Here is a 26,820-nt window from a genome sequence, read left to right on the forward strand (position 1 = left end):
TACCAGACATGTACCACTGTCAGATAGCAAACCTTGGCATGGATTAGAAATTCATCATACCCACACCTCTGGCTCCAAATGCAGGAAATAATTACCAGTAATGAAAGCAGCAGTAATGCACAAAACTGTTTCTGGACATAAGATACCGTACTGGATAAAAACTTTTTATTTGGAATCACTTTTGAGTATTGACAAGCCCTTGAACTAGAAAAACCAAGTAATTTTGTAGTTCAGCTTTTCTGAGGGGATTTATCTGAAGATCTCATGCTCCTAAAAAATGGCTGGTCCTCCCTTTATTTTCTTGACACCTTTCACTGTAGTAGTTCCTTCAAGCCTGAGTCATACAATGAAACAAGATATTGTTGCAGAGAAGAAATAAGAACAAAATAGAGCATAACTTATTTATGAATCAAATAACATCAAATGTCAGCCTAAGGTCTCAGAGTTAACTAGTCCTGTCTACTTTTACTCCATTATGCAATACTTTAAATACATAATTTTTTGAAAATTTTTTAGATTAACCCTAATTCTCAAGGCTCTTTATACTGTAGTATTAATAGTCCACGCTGCTGATATGAATGGGTAGACTGACAGCTCTATTGGCCTCCAGTAGTTTTACAATTAATTACAAAAGCTGATTATTTAACTCCATAAATTCTAGACTGATGACTGGCCTTCCCATAGACTGGTAAGAGAGAATGAAAAAATCGCTGTGTTTCCTGAAAATGAAACTATGGAAATGAAACACAGTACCTGCACATTAGTTGAAAGAATATGCTCAGTTCTCGCTCTGGTGATATCTACGCTAGTGTAGAATCATCACCATTATGATACAATAAAATGTCTCCAGCATATGGGACAGTTCTCAGCCAGGTAGGGGAGAAACAGAACTCTGTTCTCAGTAGTTTTAATTGTTATGATTTGGTGAACTAGGATACTCCACTGCAACAGTGCATTTCCAACTCCAAAGGAAGGGAGGGAAGGGAAGGAAGGGAAGGTGATAGGGAGGGAGGGAGGGAGGGAGGGAGGGAGGGAGGGAGGGAGGGAGGAAAGGAGGGAAAGGAAGGAAAGGAAGGAAAGGAAGGAAAGGAAGGAAGGGAAGGGAAGGAAGGAAAGGAAGGGAAGGGAGGAAGGAAGGAAAAGAATATCATTGTCCAGAACAACTAACTGCAAGTATGCTTATGCAATTACTATTCTGGTGTCATAACATCCTAGTTTGTTTTCTGAAATACCCACAGCATGTCTGCACTTACCAGTCCCTGTCATAATTAAAATGCCATTCTTCCTATCCTAGTCCCTCCATCCACTTCATTAACCTCAACAATATAGGAAACCTAGGCAGAAAACCCAGGCTACTGTTCAGAAACCTTGGACCATGCTCCTAAGAATGGGGTATGGAGAACAGCTCACTTGAAGCCTACAACTTTGAACTGTTCACACTAGCCTCAAGTCACCCTCAGTTACACAGCAACAACAGTGACCAAACAGCATGATGCCAAGAATGTTCTAATTACTTCATCAGTCTTAGGAAGTACATATCTATTGAAAATAAAATAGGTAGTTGTGAATAACATCCAAGAGTCTTGCAGTTCTGTTTCTGGGGAATCCGTATGACTTGGATTGTGTGTGTAGCAGCCTGTTTGTGCTAATTGTTCTGAGAACTTCAGCACTCGCTAGTGCTACCTTGGTTGGGCATTGAAAAATATCACTGTCTTGAAGCAAGAGAGCTGTGTAGAGGCTACAAGGAGGCTTGGAAGACTCTGCTGTAAGTGAAACTTTTAAAGTACTTTTCATGTGGAGGGAATCTTACAAAACCCTTAATGAATACCACTAGATGCACACAGTATTGGAACAGGATGATGCTTGATAGGATGTCTGGCTGGAATGCAGAGCATGCGTTTTGAAACACCAGTGTTCTGTGAGGGGATATAATACTAGGAATATGCAATATAATCAGCACGTAACAATGTCAGGGGTAGTTAACTGAGCATTCAACAACTGCCTCGGATCATTTAGCATTGATTCACAGCAGTATGTTTCAAGCATAGATAATGCTTTACAACTGCCAAATGAGAAGACAAACTGCAAATACAACCAGTCACATTAATGTGAGAAGGCTAATAAGAGAAAAAACATCTCCATAGGCAGCAGACAAGATGTCCCTTCCATATTTAAGAAAAAATTGTGCGAGATGAGTGTGTGCCTGAAGGACGCTGGTATCTAATTATAGCATTGCCTCACACAAGCTCTTTCTATGGCAAAGGTTTCTGGGCACACCCTCCAGAAGCGAAATCTGAGCTGTTCATAAACAAGTGAGGCTGGGGCTGGGAAGCAGAGGGAGCATACTGCCTCCCCAAGACAGTCAGCTTTTTGGCAGTAAGGTGGCACCTGAGCTGCACTAAAAAGGACAAAAAGTTCTTAGGCACATAGAAAAGTCTAAATTCTCTGTATGATGAGATGGTTTTGCACACATATTCTTTCTGTGTGATGTGTGTTGGTTTTACAACGTGTGTATTTGTTTGAGATTTGAATATACTTAGCTTAGTTTAATTTTACTTCAGCTGCTGCTCTTATAAGCACCAGAAAATACCATCCTACCAAAAAATAGGTGCCAAGCTTAGGAAAAGAGCTTTTTTCTTCATTCAGTTGTGATAAAATACTAGCAAAGAGTTGGATTTCAAGACCTAATAATAAAAAAACCTGTGGTTATACCAGCAAGATGAGATGAAGTCACATCAGGGGTTTTTTTAAATCCCCCTTTCAAATGCCAGCTGATGAATCACAGGCCAGAGGTAAAATATTCTTAGAACAAATTTATGGTGTCATGTACCTGATAATATTGAAATATTCCTACTTGCCTAACTACTTTTGAGATCCAGTTATTTGGTATATTTCATCTTATGGACAATGTATTTAAGCTACAGAACAAATATAGGCTTTAGCTGTTAAAAATTGGAGGTACACTGACACATGTCTTGTACACTTATGCTTGGAAAAATGAGAGTGATAAATAGCAAAATCTTCAAGGAAAACTCAGGCACTTGCCAGAACCAGTTGAGAGCTTTCAGGGTACGGTATACAATTTTGGAAAAGTATGGCTTGCAAAACTGCATTTTTCCCCTGGAAATGTGCTATTGTTAATAAAATGTTAGCTAACAAAGATTTTTCGCATCAGATATAGAATTCCTAGTTGGAGATAAAGAGAGATTTATCTACGTAATTACTTGGCAGTTATAGTAGTCTTCTAAAATGCAGGTGTCAGGATATGTCTGCATTTGATATTTAACTCAGCCTGAAGAAGGCAATCCCTGCCTGAGCTGAATAAGTACCAATTATTTCTTGTTCTGCCCCAGTTAGGCTGTCTACTCTGTTCTTCTTTCTGTTGTATCACTAGGGGCAGAAACTGAAGAGTGGGGTGACTAGAGACATAGAATTGTAGAACTTGGGTCAGCCATCTTCTCTGGCTTAGCATGTGCCTGTAAAATACACACAACACCCAAAAATACTACACAAAAAAGTAGCTCATCCTAAATCTAAAGAGTCATCTGATCTGCCAAGATGTTACTGAGATAAAGATCAATTATATGTCCTGAAATGTTGGGGTGAACTTGAATATATCGAGGACTTGATTTTAGGTCTCTGTGTCCTGGTTAACATATTAATTTTTGCAGTCTTATACACACTATGTATTACAGCTGAGTCAGTATTAAGGTCAAAATCTCTCCCTAAGAAATGTGTTGCTAAGGTCACTAGTGAGACAGATGGTGTGATTCTGTGGGCCAGAGCACTCACCTCTAGGTCAGGTAAATCTGAGCAATCAAGTCCTAGGTAAGTGTCCTGACTGCTAGCAATATAACTGAACAGTATGAAACTTTGTCTTGGTGGTGGTTTGGTTCGGTTTTGGTTTTTTTTGTTTAGTTGTTTTGGTTTTGGTTTGTGCTTGGTTCAATGGTTGGTTTGGTTTGGGGTTTTTGGGGGTTTTTTGTTTGTTTTGAGTTTGTTTGTTTGTTTTTCTGCAGGCAGAAAATTGCTTTTAACATTCCTAAATTCATTTTTACATAAACTGCAGTATTGTTTTCAGATAAGCAGTCATTCCAATTTCTCTCCTTTCAGTCCTGCATTATACATTTAGTAAAAACTCCTTATTAGTTTGTTCGGCAGAAGGTGGATGGGAAGATTTCACCAGTAGTAAAGTAATTCAATCAGAAATGTCAGAATAGAGTAACAACCTTCCTTCAGAGTAGAATCACATAATAAATTGTATTCATCAGACTGTGTCTGCACACAATCATTTACAGTGTACCTAATGACTCCCGCAGTAGTTCATCACATCATTGTAACTTTATCTTGTTTGACCTCTTCTGTCTATGACTTCAGAGTAGCCAGGTGTGCTATTGTCTGCGAAACTATTTTCTTCTGAAACTGAGTTCATGTTCAGACAAATCACTCTACAGTTATTTTGTGCAAAATTACTTAACATGAGGAAAATATGAAGTATTTCATGGAACAAAGCAAGTACAGAAAATGAAGGAAAATTACGTAAGAAAAATGGCTGCCCATTACCAATAAAAAACCCTCCAATTTTGAAAGAATTACTAGACATAATTGGTAGTGGTGAAGCAGAAAGAAGAGTTCCCAATAAGCCAATTTGTATAGATACCGAGTAATATATTTTCTGGTTATTTCACAGAGGACTATTAGGGTTACTAGCAGATTAAATTTGTTGTAAAATTTTCATCTTATTTAATGTAAAGAAAAATTTTGCTGTATGTAGTAGTATTTCTCATAATCTGGGACCCTGAACTTTACAGGAAGTGGAGGATGTCAGATACTGTCAGGAAGCAGCTCCCCACTTTGTTACCAATTTGATTTCTCTCATATGAATGAGTACTAGCTGTAGTAACTAGCTGTAAGAGTTTACACTAGCTACCTACCTTTATCTTCTAGTGGCAGAGCACTCTCCAGGAGAGGAGAGTGACTGTGATCACATGCAGCCACGGAAGAATAGCTGATTCTTGCTTCTTTCCAGCCAGTGCTGGAAAATTCAGTTAAGCTAAAGGCAGATGAGCTTGCAAAGCATTTAAAGAACACTGTTTCTGTGTTGGATGTGGCTGAAACAAGATTTCTGAGAAGTAAAGCATTTAACCAAAATGAATGTGGAAGGGGAACTATTTATTATGATGTAAAAATGAACTAGAGATAACAGTGTGGTCAGTTGCCAGATACAGAATCTCTCAGGTCCCAAAACCCCTAGACTGGGAGGTAGTGCTCTGGGCTTGGGCCAAAGGGTGCTTCAAATTGGTCATCCAGGCCTTGAAAATGCCTAGTGACTTTGCACACCTAGCTGCACAGTCTTAGCCTTCTGTTGTGTGAGGCAGCTGGATGCTTCCTGGCAGTCTGCTTTCACAGGAATAAATTATTTTTTTCCGTCAAAACCATCAATTTAATAATTTTTAACAATCTTAGAAGTGAGTCAAAGCATTGTAACTGCTGACTAACTTGAATGGCTTGTATAGGGTATTTTGTTGGCTAAATGCCTTTAAGGCAGCATACCAATAAACCCTCTCCAGAATGTTGTGCTATAGGTTCTCAAATCAGACTGCTGTCTTTTTGTGCTTTTACATATTGCTCACTGACCTGGGGGACATGGGAGTGGGGGAAAACAGGGTGTGATATTGTACATCATTTATTTCACCTATTATTATTATTTCACCTATTCAAAATAGCCTTAGTGATTTTGAAAATTCTAAAATAACAAAGTGAAGGAACACACTTTCAGTTAGGGGAGAAACAGAATTAAGAACTTGCCATGTAGGAAAGGAGTTGATACCAGTACACTCTTCTGCCAGGCTTCTGACTTTATTCTAGAGAATTTTTCAGGCTACCACTGAGAGGAGACTCCATTTTAGTCCACTGTTGCAAAAAAGGCTCTCAAGGGAAAGTTTAAGTAGAGAGTGAAATCTTAACAGAAGGAGATGGGAAAGTTTGGAGTGAGAAAAATTGAAGAAATCATTTGACTTGAAGTCATATAGAAGGTCACTGACAGAGCCAAAGGTAGAATTAAATCATCCGACCCATTATCATATATTTTCTAATGGTCTATTTCTCATTAGCAAGTTTCTGGAAGCTCCTATAAAGAAATCTAATAAATATGTAATAAATCTATTTACTCTGTCCTTCATCCTTCCAGCTGAATCAATTCAGCCTGCACCCAAAAGCTTGTAGCAAGATCACATGCGTTTTTTTCTGTTACCAAAACTGTAAAAGATAAAAGCAAGGCTTAATTTGAAGAGAGGAATAGAAGGAAATTGTAAAAAACATCTACTCACTTTTCTACTGTTAAAGGTTTATATCTCCAGGCCGATATTTACAGCATTGTATCAGGACAATAACATACTCACAGCCCTTTGTTTTTTTTACAGCAGATGCTCTTTCCAAACATACTGGCCAGTTTTTGAACAGGGAGAACTACTCAAGATTCCTGCCAGTTTGCATGTGCACATTTGCTCTTGCCAGCTTTACCACGTTTGAGTATTTGTCCTGAGATTTTCTTTCTGAATGAACACTATACCCAAATCACGACCACCAGTAGAGAACAGAGGTAATAACATCCTTTCTCATTTAGATCAGATGTATCAGACATCATACCAATCCTTTTTAACCTGGGTTCTGCAGGCAGTCTGAGGCTGTTGAGATCTTCCCGCAGCTGTCTGATTCTTCTAGTGATGGTATCTGACATAATCCCTTTGGTTTACAGCCACAATCCATGGTTCTCTGGAGGCTTAGAGACAACTAAATAAAGAAATGTCAATCAGTGCCTGATCTGGGTCAGCTTTAGTCAAGCACCTCTACCAGAAGACCAGTTTCTATCAAATACAGTAGACAAGGTAAACCATGGCTTTAAAATATGTAACCATACTAGTGAGTTGTGAGCTTTTCTTATCCTGACTCCTAAGGCTGTGCATCAGGAGAGGCTGCATCTTCCTAACCAGTGACTTGTGAAAATTCCCAAGATCGCAGGAGTAAGGTGAGTTTGTTTTCCTGCAAAGCAATGCTCCAGCCCATTATGGCTCTAATTTATAATAAGTTCTGCTGATGTATTTTGACTACATCTTTCTTGAGGTAGGTTTTATATCAAGAAACAGAGGAAGTTATCCTATCATGCAATAGAGCACCTACTGAATTTTGTAGAACTTCTTAATAGTGATTAAAACAACTCCTTTTAGGGCAGTTTTCTCAAGAAGAAATTAACTTTGATATTAATGAGTTTATTAGTATGAGAACTGCATTTGGTATTAAGTCCTTTGGCCCAGTATGTGGTCTCTAAAGGTAGCACATTGCTGGTGCTTAATAAATAAGTATAGGAAACAAAGGCACAAATAGAAACACGCCTTTTCAGCTTCCAGAAAACTTGTGTGAGACAGTGATTATTGATCATATGCATGTAAGTAAGGTATGTTTTCCAAAGTAAAGCCTGAATACAAACACAATTATCAGAAGATTAAATCTCTTCCTGTATAATTTGAGAAGGGCGACACATATTACAGTAGTAAGAAATACTGCTCATAGCAATACATTTGAAGTAGCTTATATCATACTATATAGATAAACACTGAACTAACACAGACGTTGGGCTAAACTGTTACCAATGATTACATAAATATCCAAACTTCATCTTTTTCCTTTAATCATCTCCAGTACTCTAAGACACAAGTTTAATGAGATTATTTGTGGTATTCTGTGCTTCTAGTTTGTTTGTTGGTGTGTCTAAGCATCTTCTACCTCATCCCCAGAAAAAGTAAAATGTACTGCCAGAAAAATTAGTTCTAACAGAGAAAAAAGCTGATTCAAATGCGTGAAGATGAATAGAAATATTTTTCAGCAATAATTAGAATATTGGAATTGTATCCTCACAGTGTTTCTCATAATTGAGTTTATTTTATTTCCTTTCATGTACAGCAAGATTATTCCAATTAAAAGCATTTCTTTACCCTGACAGCCAGTAAGAGTGACTTGTTAAATAAAATTTTTGTAAAATTAATTTGTTTGTTACTGTTAAAAAAATGACTCTATATTATTTTAATCTCCCTGTAAAGTAAGTTAAAACTGTTGCCTTTATCTAGTTCTTTGTTCATTTCCCACAAGAACGTATGGACTGAATGATTAAGTTTCTTCTGCAGTTGCAGTAGATAATAACCCATATTTTCTCTTTATTTTTCTCTGCCTCTGTGATAGAGACAATTCCTTGGTCCTGACAGCTATCTACATTATGAATAACTCATATTAAAAGCTGTGCAAAAGAGAAAAAGAAGAGAATGCAATTTATTAAAACCTGGACCAAAAGATAAAGCTGGAATTGCATTGAGAAGCACTTCTCAGTAGTAAATCTGGCTAGTATCTATCTTAAAAGCTATCTGGCTATCCCAAAAGGCTGATGCAACTTGGATAACATTACATTGCTTGTCAGAGGTGATCTAAGGAGAAGAGAAGCACCTACATCTTCCTCAGAGTTTTGTGGGACAGATGAACACCATCTGTGATAATCAGAGCATTATTATGACAGGATTTTAGAGATTTGACATCATTTTAGAAACCTGTATTTGCAAGTGTATTTTTCCTTTGAAGGTTCAAAGAGCTGCAAATCACTTAAATCAGGTGAGAACACATGCCAAAGAGGACTGTTTACTGAGCAGTTCAAGGTGCAGGCTGCTTGTTGGTACTAGTCATCTCCAGCCTTTTTAACTCTGTTGAGCTGAAGGAACAAGAAGCATGCAGTACTACAGTAGAACATTTGTCAGGAAACAAACAAACAAAAAATTACTAAAATATAGGTGAATTGAGTTAGAACAATTCACACAGAGACCAGAGACACAAGCAATAGGGGAGACCCCCTCATTAAGTCACAACGTTCAGAGCAGGCTAGCTTCCTTTCCAAGCTCCTTATGAATCCTAGGGTTGGCTAAGTCCAGTCTTAGTGTTGGGTTTATGTGCAATGGGATTACCTATGCAACGTTTATAATAATAATAATACTGAGTAGCTACAGGGATTAGTAATGTTTCATTACTATTAAATCAGCACTATTTCAGTCAGTTACCAACGATCCATGACATGTAAGAGATGTCTCCACCTTGGGTAAGAAAGCATATCCTAGTCTCAGGTGAGGAATTTCAAACCTCATGAGGCATCACTGCTGAAAGAGAGAGTCACCTGTCATGCAGTCCAGCTGCAGTTCAGGGAGAGCTCAAATTTCGTCCATCCTCATGGTAATATTTTAAAAGTGAAGTAGTTGGCTACTAGTCAGTAGTAAAGACAAGACAGATGTCTTCATTTCAGCTGTACTCTCTTGTTCTGTACTTTAGTTGTCTTGTACTTTTGGGTTTTGAAACTATCTCTGGAAATATTTTTCTGAGGCACTTTCACTCCTTTATACATGAGTCTGGAGCTTAACAGCATGCAGGTTCACCACAGGGCATGAGGACTGTTGCTCCTTAGTCAGTCTGAACAAAGGTGTGGTTGGGGGTCAGGTGTGTTTGTTTCAATCACAAGATCAATGCTAATATTACATAGTATTTACTGTGATTTTATGTTTAATGCACTTTAATGCACTTCATACTTTTCTCTCATATTGACTTAGTGGTAAAGTATTAGAAAACTTCATGTTTGTATTCAGAAAACAGCTTGCAGTGAGATGGTGTCTATGATTTTTGTGAATTTTTTTCTTGAAAATAATATGGGTTTTATGAAAACGAAGGAAAATACTCAGAATTTTAAACCTGCGATGTAATTATTTCACATACGCATAACGAGATCATGTTTTCACTCATTATTAATCCTCCAATGAATTTACACTTGACTAATACAAAAGGCAGCCAAGTTTTTTTTTAGAAGCTAATGATTGCAGTTCAAGTTATCAGCTGAATGAACATGCATACTGCATTTTTTCAAGCAGCTGGAAATCTGCCCAGTATACAAGACAGAGATGATTTCACTGGCTATTTATCACTCTGCCTTTCTGACAATCTGTCCTTCCCGAGCAAGCTAATTTTCAGCTAACTATGGCACTCGCTGCTGAGCTGGGGTAACTCATGTTAACACGCAAGCTAAAGCCTTTCAGTACATGAGGTCACAGAGGCAAGAAAAAGTGTTCTGGTCTGTAAACAGAGTGATGGACAGAAGAAAACACCTGAGGAGTTTTTGTCACTCGCCAAGGCACAGAACTGCTACACTGTACTCTTTAAATGTACCAGCTGGCAGAACCAAGGAATAAAAAAGGTCAATGAAGGCATTTGTATTCCTATATTACATTGCAAGCGTGAGAACTGCAAATCAGAGAGATGTGTTACATTGGAAGTGGCTTTGTTTGACATTATCACAGCTGACAAGCAGCAGATGGGACAAAATGAGACTGTACCTAAGGACATGCTATTATTAAATATTAACCAAAATGTCAGTTCTTTGTACTGTAACCACTCTGGCAAAGTTCTGTTTACCTTCTAACAGAAGGCCAGTTATTTCCTTGCCTAGCTGAACAGATGTTAATTTTTCTCTTTTAAATTTCTTACTAACATACAAGACAGAGGCTGAAAAGTAATTTTCTACTTGCTTTGCCTTTTGCAATCATTTTGCCAGACATTTGTTACATAACTGATAGTGTACTAATCAGCAGAATAGTAGTATGGTTAAAATCGATGTACTTTACCTTAAAGGAAAAATCCACAAGTCAGAGAAATAATTCTTTGGAGGAAAAATACAAGAATGCATGGATTCTAAGATGCAGCTGCAGTTTACAGATACAGGGTTGAGGTAGCAGGTCTTGGTTCAACCCTAAAGAGTCGCATGTAATGTCAGTGTAGTCTCTTTCCAGTCAAGTATTCCAAATAATCTGGAAAAATTTTCCAGCACATGGGAAAGCAGGAAAGAAAAAACATTAGAAATGGAAAGAGGGAAATTCCTAAGAAGTATTTGATAATAATATGTTATGTTTTGATCTAATTGCAGTTCACACACATGCACAAAAATATTGCTCAGTGGTTTCCTACTAACTCATTTTTACAACTGTGAGAAGTAAACAGCCTAGTCAAAGGCCTTATTTCCCACAATTTCCAATGCACTTACTGGAAAACTAAATTTTAATTTAAAAAAATGAGAAAAAGGATCTCTCCTGGTCCATATCTCAACTCATCAACCCTTTGTTTTATTTTCTCTTCCCTGTCCGACAGCAGGGGGGAGTGAGTGAGTGGCTTTGATGGGTGCCTGGCATCCAGCCAGTGTCAAACCATTATAAAAAAAACTTCAGATGAATACTACTAATGTTTAGAGCTTCTCAATCTTACCAGTCTCCCAGCCAAGACTGTTGTCCAACCAGGTGTGGTATTCAGGCAGATATATGTAAATATGTGGAACTGCGACAAGTTCCTGGGGTCACCAAAGTCCAGTTCTTGGCTAAAAAAGGCAATCATGTTACAGAATCATTTCTATGAAGAAAATTTTTCTGCAGGAAATTATGGATTAGGTCTATTATTTTCTCTTTATTTTTATTTCAGTTAATGTTATTACTCTTTGAAAAAAATTTTATACCAATAATGTTATATGAAATATGTTTACTTACTTAATTTACTTTTTATAAAATGTTAAGGTTGGAAGAGACCTTAAAGATCATCTAGTCCCAACTCCTGCTGCCATGGGGAGGAACATTTCCTATATACCAGTTTGCTCCAGACCTTACCAAACCTGGCTTTGAACTGGGCCAGGATTGGGGACATCCACAACCTCCCTGGGCAACCTGTTCCAGTGTCTCACCTCCTCACAGTAAAGAAATTCTTCTTAATATCTAATCTAAATTTCCCCTCTTTCAGTTTGTACCGATTACTCCTTGTCCTATCTCTACAGTTCCTGATGAAGAGTCCCTCTCTGTCTTCTCTTTAGGACCCTTTAGATACTCGGAGGTTGCCATGAGGTCTCTACACAGCCTTCTCTTCTCCAGGATGAACAGATCCATCTTTCTCAGCCTGTCTTTCTGAGGGAGGTGCTCCAGTCCTCTTATCAACTTTGTGGCCTCCTCTGGATTTATGCTGGGGACCCCAGAGCTGATGCAGAGTTCCAGGTGGGTCTCACCAGAGCAGAGCAGAGGGGCAGAATCCCCTCCCTTCCCTGCTGCCCACACTGCTCTGGATGCAGCCCAGGACACGTTTGGCTTTCTGGGCTGGCAGTGCACATGGCTGGGTCATGTCCATGCCTCTCACCCACCAGCACCCCAAGTCCTTCTCACAGGGCTGATTTCAATCACTTCTCCACCCCAGATGTAGCTGTGGCTGGTATTGCCATGACCAAGGTGTAGGACCTTGCACTGCAAAATAAGCAATCTGCATTTTATCTTTGATATTTCAGGAATGCTTTGGCTTTGCACAATGATTCACAATAATACAATGAGGAAATTTCAGTATTTCTTATGAAAAGAAACTTCTCTTTTTTCCACTATTCTTTTACTATTAGAAAGGTAGCAGAGTATTTTGACTGCAACAACACATATACTGTTGCAGTTTGAGTATGTAAGGATAATTTCTCCTCTCATAATACCACATATCAATTTGGGAAAGCAGCGAATGACTATATGAGATTACAATGAGACAGGATTTTCTTTGGGTTTTTTATTCAATTAAAACAAATATTCAGGCTCCATTAGAATTACTGGAAAATTAATGCCACTTACAGATATAATGGCTATAACATGCCTTGAGTCAAGCAAGTTTATGGTCAGAACCGAGTAACTCTTGGATAACAACCATCTGGACTCAGGGCCAGGAATTAAAAGGATATTAGACTCTGGTACCCAAAATAATAATGTTTTATTGAGTCAGTGTAAAAGGCAAAGTGGCAGTTCATAACAGAATGTAATTTCAAGAGTGAAAGAGTGATACACTAATTGGTTAATGTGTTAAAGGAGTTTACAAGTTGCAGTCTTGGAAAATATATATATCTACACTTTCTAGTTCATTTTTATGGTAAGAATTATTCCTCAAAGCTGGATTCAGTCATCAGAGACTCACACATATGATGCTTTTTTCAGCAGTAGGAAAGTCTGTGCCAAGAATACCTGTAGTGGTCCACAAACCAGTCCCACTCTAAAGTCCTCTCAAAATCTTCTTTGTGACAGACAGAAAGCAGATTCATGATCCCAGCCACTACTGCTGTGCTGTGGGACATGTGGTTGGTCAGCTTTCCAGTGGCCTGTGGGTGGAAGTGTTGTTGAGGAGAAGAAAGGTGCAGTGTGGATGCAGATCATGCCTTCTCTTTAGCCATGCTGTTTCACATTGGTGCTGGAGTACAGCAGATCCATGCTGGAGGAGGTGGATGTGCCTGAAGGAGGCTGTGACCCTGCAGAAAGACAGGGTAGAGCCTGTGGCCCCATGGAGAGAGGAGCCCATGCTGGAGCAGGTTTGCTCCATGGTAGACCCATGCTGGGGCAGTCTGCTCCTGCAGGACCCATGCTGAAACAGTTCATGATGAACTGTAGCCTGTGAGACCTTAGTGAAGAGCTGTGTCCTTTGGGAGGGAACCCACACTGGGGCAGTGAAAGAGTGTGAGGAGTCCTTCCTGTGAGGAGGAAGGAGCAGAAGAGACGTGTGAAGAGCTGACGTCAGCCCACATTCCTCATCCTCTTGCGCTGCTAGGAAACGGAGGAGGTAGAGAGAATAGGGAGTCAAATAAGGCCCAGGAAGGAAGGAGGGATGGGGGGAAGGTGTTTTAAAATTTGAATTTATTTGTTGTTATCTTACTTTGATTTGACTGGCAATCAATGAAATTAATTTCCTCAATTCAAGCCTGTTTCTTCTTTGATCCTTCCCTGTCCTTATCTTGACCCATGAGCCTTTGGTTCTATTTTCTCTCCCCTGCTCAGCTGAGGAGGGAAATGATAGAGTGGCTTTGGTGGGCACCTGGCATCCATGGTCAACCCACCACACTGACAACTGAAAAGTGAGGAAGCATCTATATACACTTGAGGTCTTCTCTTCTAGTCAGCTGAATTATGGCCACAGTTGTGACATTATCTCTTCTGGGCAAGAAAAGGCACATTTCTTATGTCTGTTCATGTGGGAATAGTAGCAAATTATTTATTCTATTGTATATTGCTGTTTGCCAGCAGACATCTAATAATGTCAGAACCAGTGCCTCAGAATCGGCTCTATGAGATTCACATCCTGCAGAGGAAAGTTTCTCTGTCGGTTCACTTCAAAAGTTTCTGTTCCTCCTACTCCTCACTTTGAGAAGATGAATGAGTGGTTATTTGAGAAAGCAAGAGCAAGTAAATGGTTTACTGCTTAAGAGCTGTGCAGAGTGGACATATACTCTCATCTCATCGTTTCTCTCCACAGGGTGTTACATCTCATGGCTAGTAACAGGTAGATATAATTCTAGTTCTGGTAGGTCTGTCCCTTCAAAGCAGGTGACTATTGGTATTGACAGATGGAATTTTGCCGAATTATAGTAGCTGACATAGTACCCATTACTTACTGTTCCACTACATAATATTTTCTATGGGATTGGGATAGTTAAAGAGATGCAGTCCTCAGGAAAATTTTTTGCAAATACTGCTTTTTTTTCATGGGTCCATTTCAGAAGTGATCAGATTGGACATAGCTCTGAGCAACTTGAGCTAGTTGAAGAATGTCCCTGCTCATTTCAGGGGTGAGTTGGACTAGTTGACCTTTAAATATCCCTTCCAACCTAAAGTATTCAAATCATTCAATCCCTCATGTTGGGTAGTTGAAGAAGAAAGCCTAATCTGAATTATTCCAAACTGTCCTTTATGTTTCAGAGGAAAATATACAACAGGCTAAAAATATTTTTTATGTTTAAAAAGTCACTACATTTCACCATTCCTTATTAGAAGTGATCACAGACACCAGCTCCAATTGACAGACATCCTCCAATTGAACTTGCAATGAATATTTTAAAGGGAGATACCAAGGATCACCAACACTTTCCTCCCCCCCCAAAAAAAGGTTTCTTTGCCAAAGATGCATTGTTATAAAGTCCTCGGTGGATAATCAACAGCCACTAGTCTCTTCATGGTTCAAACTATGAATATTCTCCAAAAACTTGGTGAACTCTGGGGGCTTCAAGGGGACAGTGATGTGGTGGATTGACCTTGGCTGGGAGGCAGGAGCTCACCAAGCCCTTCTATGACTCTCCTCAGCAGGAGAGGAGCAGAAAGAAAATAACATGGGAAACAAACTCTCATGGGTTTAGATACAGGCAATTTAATAAAGCCAAAGAGAATGTTGCCTGTGTGCTAGCAAAGGAATGAAAACCCCTGAAAGACTTCATTCTTTATTTCCCACCAGCAAGTGATACCCAGCCACTTCCCAGGAAGCAGGACTTCAGTACATGTAGTAGATACTCTGAAAGGCAAACACCATAAGCAACAAATGGCACACCTCCTTCCTCCTTTCACTTAGGTTTTGTACATGGACAGACATCCTGTGGTGTGGAATATCCCTTTGGTCAGTTTGGGTTGGCTGTACTAGCCATGTCCTCTCCAAGATCTTGCCCATCCCAGCCTACTGGTGAGGGGTGGAATGTTACAGGGAGAGGCTGGTGCTGTGCCAGCACTGCTCAGCAGCAGCCAAGGCACTGCTGTGTTGTCAACACCTTTCCAGCTGCTAATGCAAAGCTCAGAACTGTGAGGTCTGCTGTGGGAAAATTAACTCCTCAAACATTAACTCCTCATAACTTCCACCTCAAACAGAACCAATATAAGTGTGAAGGCTGTACTAGATGTGTGCAGAAAAAACCCTGGCATATGTGTGACTTATTTTATTTGTGTGAGTTACATTATCCTAATTGAGGAGTCAGCCATTTGACTGCATTTGAACAATCTGATTCTGCTTAAAGTGCCTTTTATGGCTTCCAAGCATTCTAAAATGCAAATCTGCATATGGATTGCTCTCGAGGCGATGGTGAAATCTCTCATTATGTAATATGGCTACGTTTGGTCATCTCTAAGCCAGCAGACACTCAGTAAATGGAAGCAATTAACCTTATATTTAGTCCAATGAGATGAAATGTCAGAGAAAAGGACACCGACCTGAGGCATAGGAATAATTTATTAAAGAATCAGAGCTGTTGTGGTTGCCTTACAGCATGTACCACTGTACAAGTCATCAAACCATTTCCCTTTATAAAAGCAGAATTTCAGGCTTCAGCAACTATTGTGTGTATGATTCTATTGTAGGAGCTTGATTATTACAAAACTCCTTGGTATTTCATCGGGTTACAGCCCGTTCTCCTTTTTTGTACAAGCTACAGAAGAAAAATGACCTTCAAACTGTAATTGTGGGAAAATGCAGGTGTTGAGAGGCAAAGTCCTTTTTGTCAACGCAGTGCAATCAGGAGCTACAAAATGGTTTGTGCTCCTGCTGGATATTCAGAACCCGACAGGAAAGCTGTGGCTCTAGGAGCTTGTGAACCAAAGAAGGACTATAGGAGTTGTTTACTGCACAGAAGAGCATCAGGACACATAAACACATTGTAAATGACAGTTGCTGACTCTCAGAGGCATGAAGGAGCACTTGGCCTGAATTATCTGGAATAGCATCTTCTTCATTAGATCCACACAGAGCAAGAAATCAACAGCAAAATCTGCAGCCCATCTTCCAGTAGTGGTACAAAGGTACATGTATGGCCAATCTGAAAAATCGAACAGCATAACTGTTCCTCTTTCCACGATAACTGAAACATTGTGAAAATGAGGTAGGACAAGGCTTCTGAGAGTCATTAATTCATTTTCTGCTTGAACTAGGGAAAAGTCAAAACACTACTGATAACACAATAGATACTCTGTTTCCACTGTAGATTTGGAAATGTTTAAGTCAAAGTTGCATGCAGAAACTTAATTCAATACCTTACTTGTAGTTGTTATGATTTAGCCTCTAATTACAGAATTATACTTTGTGTTTTCATAGAATCCAGACTCAATTACTGCACCAGCTGGATGGATTGCTTGTTGGAAGCCTGTGTTCAATATTACCTTCCTTTCTTGCTTCATACAGACCAATTTGAAAAGAAAATTATGGAATTTCTCCTATCTCTTGTCCCAGTAATTGCCACTAATGTATTTCTGAAGTGTGATTACTTGCCAGTGGCTGAGGCTGAACCCACTGTGATGTAGTGTCTGCTTCAGCCTTCCAGAGGAATGTTTATTGGTGCTTGTGTTAATTTCCTGGAGTTTCTGTACTTGAGCTATACCTCAATTCCCTGCAATTGATCAAGACAGGCTAAATGTTTTTTAGCATGCTGAACTGTCTATACTTCTGTCCTAATTCTCTGCTGAGAAGACCATTATGAGGAGTGTTCAGTTCCAGTCTCTGACCAATGAAAATTGGTCATGAATAAATTATGAAGAGGAATTATCCTGATAATTTTCTTGAGAAGCACACAGATTGACACCTGCAAAGTACTATTTCTTCTTCATTATCATACTGGAAAAGTAATTGAGTATTCTGAGCCTGATGTGAACGAGAGTTACAAGGAACGGAGAAATTTTTTTCCAATGTTTCCAGCAAATCTGGAAGCTGTGAATTTCCAAACTGCTACTTCCACACATTCCGACAATGTAATGTAAAACCCTTTAAACCAGAGGTTTTTCCTAATTAGAAAACCTATTTAGCCCAGAGAAATTAGAAATAAGTTCAGAACAAAGGGGAAATTTTTTTTAATTTTTTTTTTAACCAGAAGTCTCTGGAATTTAGCTGTGATGATTTAAAAATTATTCTTCCTGAACAATGGACCTAAAACAATGCAACAGTACCACTGCCAGCAGGATCTTACATCTTTCCCTGCACTGTACCAAAAAATTCCTTCTTTATTGAATCTTAGGGTCTGTTTTTTTCCCCGCACAGTATCTGCTGCCCCATTCCTGTGCTCCTGACTCATGGCAATATGGTTAGCATGACTAATGCCATTTAATATGGCAAAGAGCTGTTGCTGCAACTGAGTGGTCAGGTGTCAGCCTCCTTCCTCCCCTTCACCAGGTCTTGAAGGACCCTCACACCAGGCAGACTTATCCACCTCCACCTCATCCTCAAGGTTCCTGGGCACTGGCCTGACTTCCCACCTCCTGATAGCATTGAAGGTCTCAGGCACCTGGCCAAACAGGTTGTGATGACCCAGCCACAGAAAAATGGAGCATACCATCACACAGAGAGTACTCTGTAAAATTGAGCAGTTAAGAGCCCTAGGTAGGACTTGGACAACAACTGCTGCTGGATAGCAAAACCCATGAGCCCCAGTTACCAGGGACACCTCCACTGTTTTCTGCTTCCAGTGAGGATTGACTATAGATTATGATTGTTTTATTGAACTGCAAACTAACCACCCAACCTGCAGAGAGTCCAGGTGATGAAGAAACATCAGTTAAGATGTTAATTTAAATTCAGTGATATGCTACTTATAAAATTGTGCTACACTGACACAAATTACAAAAATTCTGTGCCACTGTGATCATAAAATTCTATACTGTGCTGATCATAAAAATTGTCTTTAAAAAAATAAATATTTAATTATAATTACAACCTAGTGCCATCATTCTGCTGAGGTTCTCCAAAAGAAATAGTTTGTCCTTACAGTTGCAGTTGATAAGCAGAATTACAGAACAACAGTTTTCAGTTTAAGGTTGAATAATGACATTTTAGTAGGGTAGTGATCAGGTACATCATATGGAAAATTGTCATTTTATTCTAGTGGGGGGTTTTCGGTCAGTGTCTTGCCTTATGAAGCACAGGAACACAAGGACTGGAGAGCAGCTTAATTTTAGGTTGAACAGAACCTCCAGACAACTCTGGACCTCTGTCTTGCTGAAAGCTGGGCCAGTCTAATCTGAATATTCAGGGCCCTCTCCAGCAACAGAGATCTCAATACCACTCTGTATCAGTCTGCAACTTCTTCTCACTGGGCAGGAGGTCCTGTTACTACCCAAAGGTTCTGTACTGCACTGGAACTCAGAGCAGAGAAATCAGAATTCTGAGATAATTGTACATTGCAATGTGTGCTTTCAGAAAAAAAAAACAAACAAAAAATAACCCAAACAAGGAAAAGTGCTTGCTACAAAATGACAGAGCTCCCATTTATCCAGCTGGTTCAGGCTAATTCAAGGTCCCAACCAAATTCTCTAGTCCATGGAGAACCCCGTGTTGTTACAGCCAGATCTTTGTCAGAATTTGGTATTGTCTGAAGGGTAACTGGGATTGAAGGACACAATTCCAATGACTCCAGACTGCCTGTGCTCCAAGCAAATCTATGATGCAAGTCACAGCGGTGACTTGAGCCAGAGATTTCCAGAAAGAGAGGCACCTAAAGATGCAAGAAAATGACAACTGTAATGTCTGCAAGCACCCTACATCCTAAATCCAGCTGGCTTTATGAAGCTGCTTTTGCAAATTCTGCAGGATATCTGTAGGTGACAAAACCCTTCAAAATCTGACTTTGAAAAGCCCGTGCAATTTAAGAAAGCTAAAGATGATTGAATGTGAATTTGTCCTTGGAGGCAAAGAGATTATCACAAAAGTAGAATTCAAGAGAAGTATCTGGTTGGATTTTTTTTTCTGCAGCATGAGAATATGGGACAAATTGGTTGGACTTAAATAACTAACACATGCTCACAGTATAAGAATTTCTCCTTACTTGGGAATAAACTAATTGCAGGAAGATGTCACCCTGGAAAGCAGAAAAATCAGAACTTCCTAATAATCCTATATTTAGTCATACATATGCACAAAAATGAAAACATTCAGCATTTTGAAAGCCTGTGGATAACAGATTGATCTCTAATCATCACCTGGGTGTGATGCAACATACACAAATAGGAGGAATCCAAATGCATTATGGATGCAACACACCCTTTCTCAACTATCTGACATTAGTCACCGAGAAAGAAGTGCCTCAAGAAAGGGAACATTTCTCTGTTTCGCAATGGCTGTTCTTAACATGGTGAATGCATATGATTTTTTTGCCTACCCTAAAGCCATAACAACCAAAAGGATTTTTTCTTTCTAAATTTCTTGTGGATATCTCAGTGTGAAGAGTTGATCAATACTAAAAATTTTGGACTTGTTTTCATGCAAGAGGACTGTAAAGTGAGACACTTTAAAGGACTATAAAGTGGCAGCACTTCTTGAGTGTTTATTAATACAGAAAGTACTTTGTGCTGCATGTTACTTCTACTTTTTCTCCATCTTAATTTGGAATGCACTGCATGTACTGCAACACTTATTACACATGGAAATCAGAAGTATGAGAGGAAACAAGACCTTATAAATTCCAGAGAGGATGCTACTGAACTTCATTATTTAATTAAATTAATATAATTAGAGGTGTGCACACTTAGCACAAATTAGTGACTTGTGTGCAATGATATGCCTCTATCAAAAGGTAAGAGTCTCCTTTTTTTACTAATTCTCTAAATTGAAACAAGTTGCAAATTATTTATACTTCAAGAGACACAGATCTGAGAAGTAAGTGTTCTATTCAGATCATAACATTTTAGGATTCATTATTTCACAGAAAGGGTTCACTTTCACCATCACACCTCTATCCTTGTGTCTAGTAAAAAAATCTGCTGGAAACCAACCAACCAGAACTCATAAATGTGCTCAAAGTTCTGAAAAAGATTAAGCCTGTTTCCTCCAAAAATCCATGTGAAAATGCTTCAGAGCAGGGACTAGGAATCCTGCAGGTGTAGGTGTACCCTGCACGAGCAGACTGGGATTGGAAGGCATCTTGTGCACATGCAAAAGTGTTGTGGGCCTTGCAGAATTAGACTGGAACAACTTCTGAGGTTAGACAGACAATTGAATTCTTAATTTTACTTCTCTGCTATGCTTGTCTCGCCGATTATTCTGTCCTCATTCATAGGTATTGTCCAGGTTTGGGTTTTCTATTCTGTCCTCATTCATGGGTATTATCCAGGTTTGTTTTTTCCTAGAGTTATGCAGCATGCCTGTATTCTCTCACACTGCTGGGAGGCAAATTAAGAGAAATTCTGCTATATTAGAGAAGCTGCCCGGCATCGGTGTGCTTTTGCTCACTTTTCATCTCACAAGCTGCTTGTCCTCACTGAGCCACAAGGGACAGTATCAGGCCGAGTTTGAAGCTCTCCTGAGGCTTTCTTGCCCCTCCCATGACTGGCAGAACAGGAATTAGGGAGCTGCTAGACCTCTGGGTAATGACATCCTTTGAATTTTAAACAAATTGAGGCTCATCTTGCTTCAGGGCAAAAATTTGCCCTCATACAAAGGGCCTAGAATATACCATACCCAAATCAGCAGCTGTTGGGAATCTTATAACCCCCTGAGAGACCCGGGTATTAGCTAGTCAAGAAACAGGACACTACTCAGGCTCAAGCTAAGAAGTTGCTCTGAGAACAAAACTGTAGTCAGACAGGATGAATATGCTGAGCAGAGATGGGAGACCAGCACTAAGCATGTAAAAAGAAAAATGTTTCCATTTGCTGACGACAGTAAAGGGAGCATGCAACCCTCCTTTCCGCACAAGCTGATGAAAATGCTGCAGGAAAGAACTACAATTGAAGCCTGTAGTCACAGTGGAGGTTTGTTCTCAGGAGCCCACTAAAACATACAGACATGCTTATGTTGAGCAAGCAGCAAGGATAGTGACCAAACTTGGAGAGAATGTGGCTTCTTAGAGAGAATGTGCAGCCAAGAGCAAGGTTAAAAGAGTCAATAAAACCAGATAAAAACTTCATATGGAAATCTAATCCATCTTTATTTGATAAAGATAGTAACTAATGAATATGAGTCCATTTTGCCCTCATAATTCATGCCTGTGGGTGGTGTGTAAATACACTACAAGTATGTGTCTGACATTGGGCTTCCACAATGCTAACTGGGAGCTATGTAGGTTTTTGCCAAAATGCAACAGGGCAATACACAGATGACTTGTAATGATAAGTAGATAAAGGTTTCCTCTTCTCTTCCCTCCACTATTCTGAATATAAAAAGGTAAAAAGAGCTTCAGCTCCCAAATGGTTAAAAACAACAGTGCAAAACATGATTAGCACCTGACATCTTCACACCACTCTCCAAACACTGCATGACATTGCCTTTCTCATCTGCAAAAAAAGGGTTGCACTCAAGTCTAATTTTGGGCCACCCTTCCGTGCAGAAAGCATGCTAGGGAAGACAGATGCTATCACTCTGAGCATCTCCCTCTTCCTTCTTCTGCCCCCAGTTTTATATGCTGAGTATGACACCATATGATATGGAATATCTGTCTGGTCAGTCAGGGTCAGCTGTTCCGGCTTGTGTCATCCCAAGTCCTTGTGCATGCCCAGTCTACTCACTGCTGGGGCTGTGTGAGAAGACAAGGCCTTGGCTCTGTGTAAGCACTGCTCGTCAGTAACAAAAAAAAATCCCTGCATTAATAATGCTGTTTTCAGCACAAATCCAAAACATGGCCCTGTAATAGCTATCGTGAAGAAAATTAACTATACCCCAGCCAAAAGCAGCACATCATATTAAGAACTTGTCCACAGCTCCTAGTGAAACTAGACTGTTCCTGTGCAGATTTTCAAACTGAAAAGGGGTCTGCTTCTTGCTCATCTCTCTGCATTGATGGGCTTGATGAAGCAATAGAGAAATGGTGCTTTGCACGAAAGTATAGCTCTGGAAAACTCTGTCACAGATTTGCATTGGAGGAATGAAAAGTTTTTTATTGCTTTTATTGATAGGTGTGAATTCTGAGTAGTGGAAGACTCAAAAAAAATGCAATTTTGTGAGGCGTTCTCTAACTCTTCATTTGAAATTGCGTGCAGACAGAAAAAAACTGCAACAAATCTCTCCTGCCACAGATTGCAATGCACGACTGAAGCACCACAGATCAAGCCATCACCTGAGCAGTTCTTCTGTTTCCTTGCCTTTTCTATTGTGGCAGAGGCTAGAAACAGGCCTGGAGATATCAGCCTGCAAGTATTCCTATCCCCACCTGAACATCCATTCAATGCCTCCTGCATTCCCTAAGACCAGACCAAATCAGCACTGAGAGGAGGACTAAAGATACAGGTGACGCTATCACAGCTGAGTAGACAGAACTTGGGAAAACCTGCTGTAGTATACGTTTACCTTTGGGCAGATGGCGAAAGATTAAAAGAGCAATACTAAGTGGTTGGAACTGTGGTGGCCCAGATGACAAATCCTTCTGGTAACACACAAGCTGAGGAGCATGATTCATACAAGTATCATCTCTGCATTTGATTTGCTGTAGCCTTTACCTAGCAACACACATGGGAAAGGTACCTGCCAAAAAAAAAAAAAAAAAAAAAAAAAAAGCAATATCCTGTTTGTTTAACATTAGCCCTAGCCAAAAACAGGGCTCGGCTCCTTTTTAGGGGCCAGCTGGAGCCCTTCTACCCTACCACGGATGGGAAGGGGGACACACAGGTAGCGGTGGCAGAGAATTCAGAGTTCACACTGTGCAGGTGGTGGCTGCAGGTATCCCGGCCACTCCAGACGACAGGCGGAGGCACCTAGGAAAGGAACGGAAAGGCACCTCCGGCCCCCTCACGGCGGCAGCTCCGCTGCCCCACCCGTTTGAGAGCGCAGAGGGGAAGCCCCGGCCCCGGCACCGCCCGCGCAGGGCCCGCCCCTCCGCACCGCCCCGCCGGCACCTGGCGCGGCCCCGCCCGGCCGCAGCGGTGGGCGGGCCCCGCATGCAGATGCGTCCCCCGCCTCTCCGGTGCGTGCTGAGGTCAGGCTGGGCTGCGCTGCCAGCGCGGAGCAGCGGGGCTGAGGTCGCGGCAGACCCGGAGCCGCGGGGGCGGGCGCGGAGCTACGGAGAGCGCCTGGGTCGGGCCGGGAGCGGCTCCCTCCCGCCGGCAAGCCGGGGGGCTCGGCGGGGCCCTTCCAGCCGCTGGCAGCGGGAGAGCGGCGAGTGCGCGGAGCGGGGCGCCCGGCCCGCCCCGCCGCCCCGCTCCTCCATGCGGGCGGCGAGCGGGGCTGGGGCGCGGGGCGCCGGGGGCAGCGCGCTGCTGTGCTGAGGCCGCGACCGGGAGAGACGATGGCCAAATGGCTGAACAAGTACTTCAGCCTGGGCAATAGCAAGACCAAGAGCCCTCCGCAGCCCCCGCGGCCCGACTACCGGGAGAAGCGCAACGGTGCCGGCAGCGCGCCCCGCCCCGAGGGGCCGCCGCACCTCCACCTCCACCACCACACCTCGCCCGGCTTTTCGCGCCGCCGTCTGCGCGACGACACCAGCGACCTGCTCCGCGCCTATCGCGCCCAGAAGGACCGCGACTTCGAGGACCCCTACAGCGGGCCCGGCTCGTCCCTGCGCAAGCTGCGCGCCATGTGCCGTCCGGACTACTCGGCGCCCGAGGACCTGGGCGAGGCGGCCCTCAAGGCTTCATCCTCCTCCTCCTCCTCGTCGTGCTGCGCCACGCCTCCCACCACCGGCTCCCCGCACCTCTTCCGCAGCCACAGCGAGCGCCGCCCGGCGACGCCACCCGACGTTAAGTACATCTCCCCCAAGCACCGGCTGATCAAGGTGGAGAGCGGCGCTGGAGGCAGCGACGGCGCGGGCAAGAGGCACAACAAGGGCTCCAAGCAGCCGACGATTGCTGCCCCCTCTGCCATGAAAGATAAAGTAAGTGCCGTGCTCCTGTACCCCCGCCCCTGTAGGCTAGCTAGTAGGGCTGGAGCTGTGTCAGCCCCTGGAAGGGTTTTTGGCGAGAGGACCAGCTCCTCTGCATCTGGAGTCGCCGCTGCTCTCCGTCATCCCTCACTGGGTGGCCTGGCCCTCTTTAATATCTTTAATATCTCAGGGCACGCAGGCCATGTGCAGGAGTGGCACGTGAAGGGATGGTGGCCTGTCCTTTTGGCTTCCAAGCTCACCTCCCCACTGATGGAGTAGGTTCACAGGCGTGTCTAGCCCTGCTTTGAGGCGCTGCCAACCCCATGATGGGTACCAAGGCTCTTGGGTCGGTGTGCTCCTGCAGAACAGGGTGTGGGTCTGTAGGGGAATGCCTGGGGAGTGCTAGAGTCCCTTGAAAAACCTTGTGCATGTGACCCTAAGTTGAGGCCTCAGCTCCACTGCATGTGGTATGGAGCAGTCATATACCAAAAATAAGCTGGAAAAAAAAGGAAGAGTGGTGCCGTCCCAAGCCATACGGTCTGTTTTTAAGAGGAGAATTTGTCATTTGTTTTTTTATAAACTTTTTTTGCCTCCTAGTTCAGTGTCAGAGGTGAGGGAGTTCAAAGTCCTGTGTTGCAACAGCATGGCAACTTCCATGATACTGTGTTTCCAACTGGCTTGTCTGTAGCAGACTCCCCACACACTTGCACAGTTGCAAATGCTACCCTGCCTTTGACTGGTCACTCTCTACAAATTTTAACAAAATAATCTAGACACAGTACTGGAAAGTGGTGGACTGGGGAACTCAAGTTACAGAGAGAAGTAGCGTTAATTATTTTTCAGGCACAATACATCCCCCCACCTGTGTTGGTCTTGTGAGTATAGTTTAGTTTTTCTCAAATATTGGAAATAAATATTTTTCTATTTTGTTAATTTGCCTTTTCAACTTCAGTATAATAGTCACATCACAGGAATTTCAAGTATGTGCTGAATGTTATCAGTCTAAATGATCTGTGTGTACATGTTTAAATATGTAATATGATTGCATTGCCACACTTCCATGACAGCTTGATAAATGATATCTGTCCAGGTGGAATTCCAGTGAAATCTGCTTGTGAAAGTGATGATATAACGTGAAAAGTCTAGGATTTATTCTGTTGTCTTTGTAGGTGTAGTTCCTGACTGGAAGCAACTTCTTTTGTGGAAGTGATTAATTAAAAGTTAGCAACCCACTATATATGTTACAATCTATTCAGTCTTCTATAAATTTCCTATGTTGATAATATCATCTCTTAGGGGAATGCTTCCAGCAAAAGCAGCTGCTTGGGGCAAAATGTTTCTTTCTTTTTCTTTTTTTCCTTTTTCCTTTTTCCTTTTTTCCTTTTTTTCCTTTTTTTTTTTTTTTAATCATTGTTCACTTTTAGACCCTACTGAAATAATTTTCAAATCAGAAAATACATATTTGTTGCTAGGTAACGTGCTGCTTTGTATGGTCATAAATCCATATGCTGTTTCCAAACCTTTGTTGCAGGTTCTAAAACTTGTAGGCAAAAATCCTGTCATGTTGACATTTCTTTCAATTATTGTGAGAGAGAACTAGATGTGACAATAAGGAAATCTGAGCATGTCTGAGAAATAAAACCATCCCTGTGCCTAAAAAGCCAACTGTGCCTGCCTGCAAGAGCATTTGGATGTGAGAGGCAACATAGCTTGCCTTTTGTTCAATTGTGTTATTTTCTCTCAGCAATGGATTTGAAATCTCTCTCATTTCATAGCCCTGAAGTGTAGAGTTTGACAGGTGATCTTGGTAGTCAGGGGTCATAGAGGACAGGCAGGGAAGTGCTTCTCTTCTACACCTGTGATTCACAGAGGAAGAAAAAGAAAGAATTTAGTCAACAGAGTGTCTGTAGTTCAGTAGCAAACAAAGCAAGTGAAAATTTACTTCTCAAAGAAAAATATAATAAAGAAGATGGTACAGATGGAATAAAACCCCCCAAAACTAAAAGTCTGATTTCAGAAGAATCATAGACATGCTAATAACATTTTACGAAAATCTGTGTGTAACATAGCATAAGCTAGTAAACCTTAGGAATGAAAAAAGGATATGCCATATAGGTCTGTCTTCATAAAAGCATGTTAGTGTTTAATGATCCAGTAATGTCTATTCCATTCCAACA

The 26,820-nt window shown here is 41.3% G+C and overlaps 1 protein-coding gene across 2 annotated transcripts in view; it reads left to right on the forward strand.

Annotated features, from left to right (window-relative positions):
- The first annotated feature begins 23,745 nt into the window (after positions 1–23,745).
- The window catches only part of SHB (SH2 domain containing adaptor protein B), a 62,899-nt gene continuing 59,824 nt past the window's right edge, over positions 23,746–26,820 (forward strand). Inside the window, exon 1 of one of the 2 annotated variants that reach the window (XM_085043718.1) lies at positions 23,746–24,655. In XM_085043718.1, coding sequence (XP_084899844.1) covers positions 24,071–24,655 — 585 coding nt within the window. In that variant the 5' untranslated portion in view covers positions 23,746–24,070. The remainder of the gene's footprint in view (positions 24,656–26,820) is intronic. The other variant, XM_085043717.1, reaches the window with a different exon arrangement.

The sequence above is a fragment of the Lichenostomus cassidix genome, chromosome Z (genome assembly GCF_008360975.1).
Source record: "Lichenostomus cassidix isolate B80296 chromosome Z, HeHo_3.0, whole genome shotgun sequence".
Lineage (NCBI taxonomy): Eukaryota > Metazoa > Chordata > Aves > Passeriformes > Meliphagidae > Lichenostomus > Lichenostomus cassidix.